The 9,301-nt window shown below is 45.9% G+C and overlaps 1 protein-coding gene across 1 annotated transcript in view; it reads left to right on the top strand.

Moving 5' to 3' along the window:
- Positions 1-2,423: 2,423 nt before the first annotated feature.
- LEMD1 (LEM domain containing 1) overlaps positions 2,424-9,301 on the top strand; it is a 28,135-nt gene continuing 21,257 nt past the window's right edge. The window contains exons 1-3 of the mRNA XM_068986381.1: positions 2,424-2,505; positions 3,081-3,203; positions 5,967-6,037. Coding sequence (XP_068842482.1) covers positions 2,424-2,505; positions 3,081-3,203; positions 5,967-6,037 — 276 coding nt within the window. The remainder of the gene's footprint in view (positions 2,506-3,080; positions 3,204-5,966; positions 6,038-9,301) is intronic.

Raw genomic sequence — 9,301 nt, 5'->3', positions numbered from 1 at the left:
GGGTGGAGACTTCTAAGAAAGACACTGGTTGTAGCAACTTTCTGCGATAGAGGTCATGAAAAATCAACACAACAGAAAACATTTATATACTACTCACTATGTGCCAAGCACTTCATGTGCCAAACACTTCATATGCCAAGCACTCAGTGAATCCATGCAACAGCCCTGTGAGGTAGGTACCACTGTCTTCTGCATTACAGGTGAAGAAAGGAGACGCAGTAAGGTTAGTAACTTCCCCCACCCAGGGGCACTCAGCTGGTAGGACACAGAACTGGAATTTGACTCTAGCCAGGCTGGCTCCACTGTCCTCTTAAGCCCTCCTAGTGATTTCCTCCTACCCCTGGTATTTAATGAAAGTATTGTGTTTTCACGAAAGCATTGTGTTTTCACAAAGCTATATTTTGTCTTGCATAATTGTTTTTAAAGTCTCAGCAGTATTTTTTGAAATGCCCAAGCTAATAGTCTGAGGGTTCTTTCTTAAACAAAATTAAGCAACAACAACAAAATCTAGCCACTGCAATATGGATAATAAATAATATCTGTGCCAGAGGTCTTTCAGGAGTGTGCAGAGGATGAAATGAGATGATATGAGAGTGCTTTGAATAGGCCAAAACCATCAAAGTTCTGAAACACTGTTTACCAAAATACTCATTTCCCTACATGAGCGGTTCCTTAACAAGTTAATATGAGTTCCTTCTACCTTCCCATTTTCCCTAGAGCATATGGCCAAATCACCCATCTACTACTGTGAGTCTTTTGATGATGGCCTGGACACTTGAGTCTGTCTGACTTCTCCTTTATCTTCCCAATTTCTTAGCACCATTTGGTTTGGTAACAGACCCTTCTCACTTCCTATGCGTGACAGTCTCTCTGCATCCCTTGACATTTTACCATGGCAGTTGGCCTCTGAAGTTGACCAGCGCCTCCTTCTGTTTGAAGTCAGGTTAAATTCATCATCTGACTTTCACATCAGTTTGTTGCCAGGGGGATTTCTGATGTCACATGTCAGTACTATGATTACCATAATACTTAACAGGCAAAAAGGGATTGGTTACTAGTGGAAATCCTTGGGTGAAACTCACCCAGCTTTAGTAACCACCCCAACTGCAGAGACTTTGGACAACCATGTAAACGGGTAAGTGAATTAATCATTCAACTGGACTCCATTTGAATTTTTCTTCCATATGTGTGTTCCCTTTAAGCAGTTGTCTCCTGTCACTTGAAATTGATGAGGGCTCTTTGGGAGGTTATTTTTGGGAAGGTGGTGAAACAACAGACAGCTGTTCTTGGGAATAAGTGTCATAGGATCTGCCTAAGCTGGCTTCCAGTTTAAAAACTATCTGAGGCGCATCCTCCTTTTCCTTCACACCATTAGGTCATTTACTAGTGGCCCTTAAAGTGTCAACTCAGCTTTCCAAACACATAGGAAAGAAGGAAACTCACATCTACCAAGTACCTACTATGTGCCAGAATGTGACTCTGGTCAAAGTATAGCTTTCTTGAACCAATAAAGTTCAAAGTCCTTACTTAAAATTGGTCCAAACCCTGATATGCTGAGTGATTGTCTTGAAGTCATTTTCGCTGCAATATTAAGAAGACTGGAAACGTGATAGAGACGAGGTATAATAAATAAAGCTTTGACAAAGGCATCTGTCTTTTCGGAGTTTTATTAAGTAGGTAGAAGGTCCGTTTTAGGGGATACAAGAATCCACAAAATAGAGCTGATCGAACCTGAGGTTGTGTAGATTTGGAAAGCCATATCAAGAATTGCCTAAGTCTATATAAATCAATTTGTGTGCCAGAGAATGAATAGCTGACTTTTTTTCAAATGCCAATTCAGCAATTACAAAGTCTGCTGGCAGCTAATTAAAAACTGCCATCCCGTTATGTTCAGAGTTGAATTACGAGTGTGAAAAGATACTATCTGCAGTACTTAGTGCTCTGCACTCTCCGTGCTGTCATCAAAAGGAGGGCAGGAATAAATAACTTTTATTTAACTCACTAAAAAATCTCTCTCAGCTCTTTCATATTTAATTAACTTATCTTCTCAGAGCTTGTGTTTTACTCAGAGCTCCTAAGCAGTGATCGAAATATTTGTTCATTTCGTGTAGAAGATTTTTCTTACATTAGTTGAGTAGACAAGTTAGAAATAATTGAACCCCAAAGACACTGGGGAAAGTGACACTCTATCAAAGCTTTGCATTGAGGCCACTAAACCTGGAAGAGATTGACCACAGAAAAACAGCAGAAAATGGTGGGTTTTGCTTTATTGACTATGCACCCCCGCAACTGGGGAGCTAGGGCTGTAAACACTTCTGTGGACAGGTAAAGTTTTAGTTCTCATTTACAAGTCTCATGTATAACTTAATGTTTTGCTGTCTCAAGGATTCCACTGTCAGAAGAGAGACCAAACTTTTGTCACCATGGTGGAGGTGACGTGTCTGAGTGATGCCGAGTTACAGAATAAACTCAACACACTGGGACTTTCACCTGGCCCAATACTACGTACGTATGCGGCAATTATTAGACGCTACGCAGTGATTACTTGTGAGCTAACTCCAAAGGCTGAAAATCATTTGTAGTGGAAGGAACATATGCAATAAAAAACATTAAAATAGAAATAGGAAAAAAGTTTAAAACCCAGAAAACCACATGGAAGGAAGGGACCATAAGTAACCCAGTTCTTATTCACAGGTTAGTGAAGAGAAAGTATTGGTATTTTACAACCGTGAGAAGCTAGTTACTCTTGATTATATCACCCTGGGCTCTTTTTACGTTTCTAGAATGTGCACCGTGGCAACAGTTTATGTCCTTGTCCGTATTTCCCATAAAAAGGATGTACTGCTTTGTCAGTCTTGTTCTCCAATGTCCATGACACCTAACTGTGGCCAGTGCACAGAAGCCCACCATAAGTGTTGGGGGAAGGCGAGGAGTGAGCCCAGTAGGTATGGGGTCCACCTCACTGTAAGAGCCACAATTTCCCAATAATGTAAGAATAAAAATCTAGGTTGTGTAATATTTTGAATCCAGTGAGATCACATACACAGAGTGACTTAACTGCTCCCCACATTCTTTCTCAGCTTCCACCAGAAAAGTGTATGAAAAGAAGCTAGTGCAATTGTTGGTCTCAACTCCGCGTGCACCACCCAAGAAGAATCGACCCAGAGAACTGAGCAGAGCTCGGGAGGACGATGGCAGTGAAGGTACCATCAGAAGCTGACCTGTAGGTAGCAGTCTCACACTCATTCACGCCTTGCACGCTATGATTTGTGCAGCCTTAAATGACATGCCAGGTGACCTGTGAAATACCCCTGTGGCCTGTTTACACACAGAGCCAAAAAATAGGCCCCTGGGCTGCAAAAGGAATCTATTAACTCCACATCTACAGTCATGCCAGTGACTCAGCGGGTGGACTGTTGGAGAAAGGACTGGTCAATTTGCACATTCTGTTGCTAATCAGAGCCAACTCTGTATTTGATTTCTAAAACCAGAAGTTCCGACAGGTAATTTCCTAGTCTCCTTTCAGGTCTCAATCTCTGCTTTGCCTCAAGCAATAAATTTGACAATTATTTTCTTCAGACTAAATGATGACACGTCCATTCAGACGCATGAATCAGCCCTCCTGTGCCTCCTGCCTTCCTGACTTCGTGGGGGTGGACCACAGCTGGTCTCTTCCAGGCCCCAGGATGCATAGGGAGTGGGGAACTCTGGGATCCGTGGTTTTTCTTTTCAGGGACCCCTGCCCCATGTGTACAGTTCTCCTGCAGGAGTGTCTAGTTTAGGTTCTGAGCGGGTGGACTTTAAGATTCCCACAATGCATTCTGAGGCTTTTTTTGTTGAATAGACATTTATTAGGAGCCCTATGTGAACCACAGGAAAATAAAAGGAACTATCATTCATTGAAGGCCATCAGTGCATTTCTGGCCTAATATACATTATCACATTTAACCTTCACAATACTTAGGTGAAGTTCAGAGAGGCCCAGTAACTGGCTTAACGTATAGCTAGGAAGCGGCCCCAGAAAATCAGCTCCCAATAGAATGTGCCATGAAGAACAAGGCCCACCCGTCTCCATTATCACTACGCGTCCAGGTCCTGGAACAATGCTGTGCATACAAAGGGAATTCACTCTACACTTTTCTTGTAATTTCCATTATGAGGATAAGCATATGACATATTTATCCATGTCTGACCTACGAAAAATGGCAATTTCATATAGTTCAAAGTAAGAACTCGGGAAACAATGTACATGCCTGGGGCCCCCGAAGAATCCCCTGGAATACCTAGTGTTGGTGGTGGCACAGACCCTGAGGCTTTCCCTGAGCCCGGCATGACCTCGTGGAAGTGGCAGCGGAGTTTGGGGACAGACCTCACTGGCCCCTGAGCAGAGCAGTTAGCATGGGGGTCCCTCAGGACAAACGGCCACTGCAGAGTTTTTCTGGAGGCGGGATGTGTTCAGAGTCTTGATCCAGATCTGGGGCTACCTCGGTACCCTGCCAGAGACAGGAGCTGAAGGGACCTGATCAGCCTTCTGATGAAATGCAGTGTCAGCCTAGAAGATTCCAGAGAGGAAGGCTTGTACGCTCACTGCTCGTGACTGCCCAGGACTGCAGGTCAGAGCTACACAGCCAAGCTGCTGTGTTCTCAAGCCAAGCCATCCCGGTTCTCAGCAGGCAGTTTCTCCCCAGAGGTGCATTCATGCGAGGTCTAGGAGGGAGCTGGACCTGCGCTTTGCAAGCTCTGCTATTGCTTTACCGTCCGCCCAACACTAGCCGACTACAGGCAATCAGGTCAGAGTGGAAGCTCTGCTTCAGTCCTACTCTCGTAATGCAAGAGGCAATGGCCGGTGGGTAGTACAAGCAGAAAACCTGCCTCTCAAGGTCAGGTCTGAATCAGACGCTTGAATCTGCCCATTGGAGGAGTTTCATAGACCCTGGTGCAGTTAGAATGCAGGGTTGTCATGGAATTCACGAGGTCTTGTGGGCATTCGGCCTTGGGCGTTTTGCAGAGGCACACAGCCCTGGGGTGGGGTTGTGGTGGAGGGGGCAGGGCAGCACCAGACCTGAGGCTGAGCATTAGGTCGTCTGAACAATGAGCGGGTTCGGTTTTTCTTGTTGTCACTCACTGTGCTGGCATTCGGTGGATCTAACCTCTTCAGGGGCCTCCCTGGTGGCTCAGAGGCTAAAGCGTCTGCCTGCAGTGTGGGAGACCTGGGTTTGATCCCTGGATGGGGAAGATCCTCTGGAGAAGGAAGTGGCAACCCACTCCAGTGCTCTTACCTGGAAAACCCCATGGACGGAGGAGCCTGGTAGGCTCCAGTCCATGGAGTCGCAAAGACAAGACTGAGTGACTTCACTTTCAGTTTTCACAACCTCTTCAAACGTCCCGAATATTTTTGTCTCGGAGGACTCATGTAAAATCCTCTGCAAGAAAACCTCTGCTGCATGTCCAACAGCACACAGCTGCTCCAAGTTGATCAAAACAGTTCTCTGCCAACTGAAGCCGAGAGTTAACAACTACCTTTTCTGCTCATGGCGGTTCCCCTGATTTTAAAGCCTTTTTAGCACAGACCGGGCCTTCCCTCCCCTGGGTGCTCCTTTGAATACAGGACAAATTCTGCCCTGTCTTGACGATCAGAGATGCATGAGGCTTACAGCCGCTTTGAAGGGGCAACGATGATACCAAAAACACGCCCAGATGAGCAGCCAGCTCCGGCTCTGCAGCGTGTTTCTCTCAGAGGCACACAAAGATGACCGCAGTCTCCCAGGGAGGAGCCTGCAGCGTGCTTGTGTGTTCCACAAAGGCCAGTGCAGAATCTGCCCTCAGAAGGCGAAATGAATTTTCTTCCCCTCACAAGAATCTCTTGCCCTGTGATTGAGAGGATTCACTCCTGTGATTGGTGTATATTTCCTTTGCTAGCTTGTATGTTCTCATGGCTGATTTTCCTTTTGTTTCCCATGATCCAGAGTTTAATGCCACTATCATTTTGAAAAGAAATATCACACCCTCATCAGAAAAAAGCAAGGGACCCAAAAATGTATGTACAATTCTAATGAGTGAATACTTTTACACATATATTAAATATGGGAAATAGCACTTTTCATGTGTATTAGCGGAGGAAATAGCTAGTCCGCTACACTCAGTTATAATGGTAAAATCCCAGTGTTTTAAAAAGCCCCTGTTAATGCAGGTTTCTGTTTTATGAAACTATTTCCACATCCCAGTGCAGGGCCCAGAGTGACAGTGTCTCCCGCCCCTCCCTGAATAGCCACCCTCGCCCCCTCCAGCTGTCGTCCCCTGTCTCTCCTCTCGCCCGCGGTCACACGTACACCCACAGTGAGCGTGGGGTGAGTGTGAGTTCCCGTGCCCTTCTCTCTGTCTCCCGGACGCCAAGGTCTGCCCTCCACCCTCGTCACCGCTGAGACAAGCAGCCGGTTGGTGGGAGTCGCAGGTTTGGGCAAGCCCTGCTGGTTTAGCAGCCCTGCCTTTCCACTTGCTGGTTATGCGACTAGGCCCCCCCGAGTGCAGCTGGATCGCTGTGCCGGGGACACAGGGCGACTGCAAAGGGGAAAGCTCTTAGCCTTGGACCTGGAGCACCGTTAGCCCACGTAATGAACTCCGGGCCATCAACTCTAGAGGCGCTTTCTCAGCCTTCTGACCACTGTCCCTCCTTGCTGAGACACCTGTTTCCTTAGATTTTGGCAGCTCTTGGGTCTGCCCTCTTCCTGTTCCGAGCTGGGTCTTTGTCTGTTGGCCCCTACGGGCGCTGGTGCCCGAGTCTGTCTTCAGCCACTTCCGTCTCACTCCGTGTCTTTTCCCTTTCTGTCTCTTCCCCTCTGGCCTCTCTCTGGGGTGTCTCTGCATGGCCTGCACAGAGAACCCTCTCCTAGGCTTGGGTCTGTATATCCAACTGCCTGCTGTCCTGGAGAGCTCCTTCCTTCTCCTTCTCCTCCCCATCCTTCCTTCCCCATTTCTCACATTCACCCAACAAATGCTTGTAATCATGGACATTTCACAGATTAGATAGATGTGTTTATACTCCCCACTTCGGTTATATCCCAGCAGCTCATTCTCACTCACCCCGAACTCCATCTGTGGCCTCTGCTCATTCTGATGGCTTCACTGCCCTTCCTACTGTCCCAGCTCGAAACCTCTGAGTTATTGTGGGATGTGCACAGTCCTCACGTCCTACACATACATCATTGCCAAGTCCCGTGGATTAGAATTCTGAGTTAGAATTAGAATTTTGTTTTGTTTTTAATTATCCCTCCTTATCTCTCCACTGCTGCTACGTTGGTTCGCATTCATCTACTTTTTTAAAAAAATTTGAACAATTGCAAAATCTTCCTAACTGGCCTCTTCCTCCAACTTTACCCAAGTCGGGTTCAAATCTACCAGTAGAGATTAAATCATATTACTAATTTGCCTGGAGGCTTTAGAGCAAGATGCACGCGTATTCTACACCATGAGGAGACACCAGTGTCTCCAGGAACTTTATCTCCCTCATCATCAGCTGCTGCTGCTGCTGCTGCTGCTAAGTCGCTTCAGTCGTATCCGACTGTGCGACCCCAGAGACAGCAGCCTACCAGGCTCCCCTGTCCCTGGGATTCTCCAGGCAAGAACACTGGAGTGGGTTGCCATTTCCTTCTCCAATGCATGAAAGTGAAAAGGGAAAGTGAAGTCGCTCAGTCGTTTCCCACTCAGCGACCCCATGGACTGCAGCCCACCAGGCTCCTCCATCCGTGGGATTTTCATCAGACTCAACCGTAATTACTTGTTTCTGCACCTCGCACACTTTCTTTCCACAGGCCTTTGCCTCAGCTGTTCTTTTTGCGTGGAATTCCTTTCATTTTCCCACCTGCTCCCTGTTTTCCTTCCTGTTAAAATCCTGCGATGACTTAAGGCGCATCTCAAAGGCCAAGGCAACGCATCCCTTGGCAGGGGCCTTGTGTCCCCTTCAGTGGCTGCCACAGGCTCTTGCACATAGTAGGAGCACAAAGCTCACCTCATCAAATCTACCAGACAGTTTTGTTGGCAAATGGGTGAGTTTACCAGTGTGATCTAGTATGTAGACTACTTGCTGAGTTTAAATACCAAGTGAAAAGGAGCCCCCACGTAAACATTCCTGTGGTACACTGTAGCTTTAGCTTCCCACTGAAACATAATTCACATTTGATGAAGGACTTCTGATATCTTACAAATTTTCTAAATGGATTTTTAAATTCTTCTAAATGCCTCATTAAAGGAATCCTTTCCATTCAGTAAACCTCATTTCCACAGAAAAAGCCTTTTGTATAGTTCCTGCAAAGACATTTACAGAAACGATAGCAGCCTGAGTATTTAAGACGCATCAGGTGGGACCAATGTCCTTCATGCTTGGCTTTACGGAAACCTGAAATAAAACGCGTCAACATTTTGAATTAGCAATAGAATTTAATAGAAAGTTTGTGATGGCATAAGATGTTTTGATCTGAAGGATTTATATAAGCCATTTTGATTCTCGGAAGGGCCCCAAGACATCTTTTCAACTTTAAGTCTGAAAGTAAATGGAAATAAGCACTGAAATTTCCGTGTAAAATGTGGTAGAAAGTGTGTTTACTGAGACACTTGTCGAACACCAGAGACTTTAATTTCTCAAAAGCAGGGGTCTGTACCTAACAGTCCTCTAAGTACCTGCAAAGGTAGTGTTTACATTTCTCTGAAACACCAGTGAACACATAGTTCCCTCTTATTATAGTAGATTTCTAGGGGAATACAAACCACTTTGAGATTTGGATTGTGTCCATTTCTGGACACTTTTTAATACTATATGTGTGTGTGTTTTATCAAGTCACATATATGGTCCATTTGATTTGGTGATTAAGACTACCAACAAAGCCAGGTGAACATTTTTTATTGAGTTTCTTCCATCAGATAGACTCTAGACACAGTTTGTGCTCCCACTGATGGAGGAAGGAGTTAGGCCAATGTGTATAGCTCAGGCTCTAAGCCCCCGTCTCCCAAAGAGGGAAAAATAGTGTTCAGGTGGAAGTAAGGAGGCAACACAATCTACGGCACTGAGGTTGCATAAAGTGGGGTTTGAGTAGGGTGGCCATATAATCTATTATCCCTAACAGGATGCTTTTGAGAATGAAGCCAGAAGGGATGCTGAAATAGCAGGAGTAAAAACAGGGCTATTCTGGCAAAACAGGGCATATGGTCACCCTGGGTTTGGGAGTGGTTCCAAAGGGTGACGTGTTTGTGCAGGCACATGTCTAGGGGGGCGGGGAGCTGCCGTGTGCAACACCCAGAGGGCAGCTGG

The sequence above is a fragment of the Capricornis sumatraensis genome, chromosome 14 (assembly GCF_032405125.1).
Source record: "Capricornis sumatraensis isolate serow.1 chromosome 14, serow.2, whole genome shotgun sequence".
Taxonomy (NCBI): Eukaryota; Metazoa; Chordata; class Mammalia; order Artiodactyla; family Bovidae; genus Capricornis; species Capricornis sumatraensis.
Note: the sequence above shows the minus strand (reverse complement) of the source record. Positions and strands in the feature narration are given on the sequence as shown.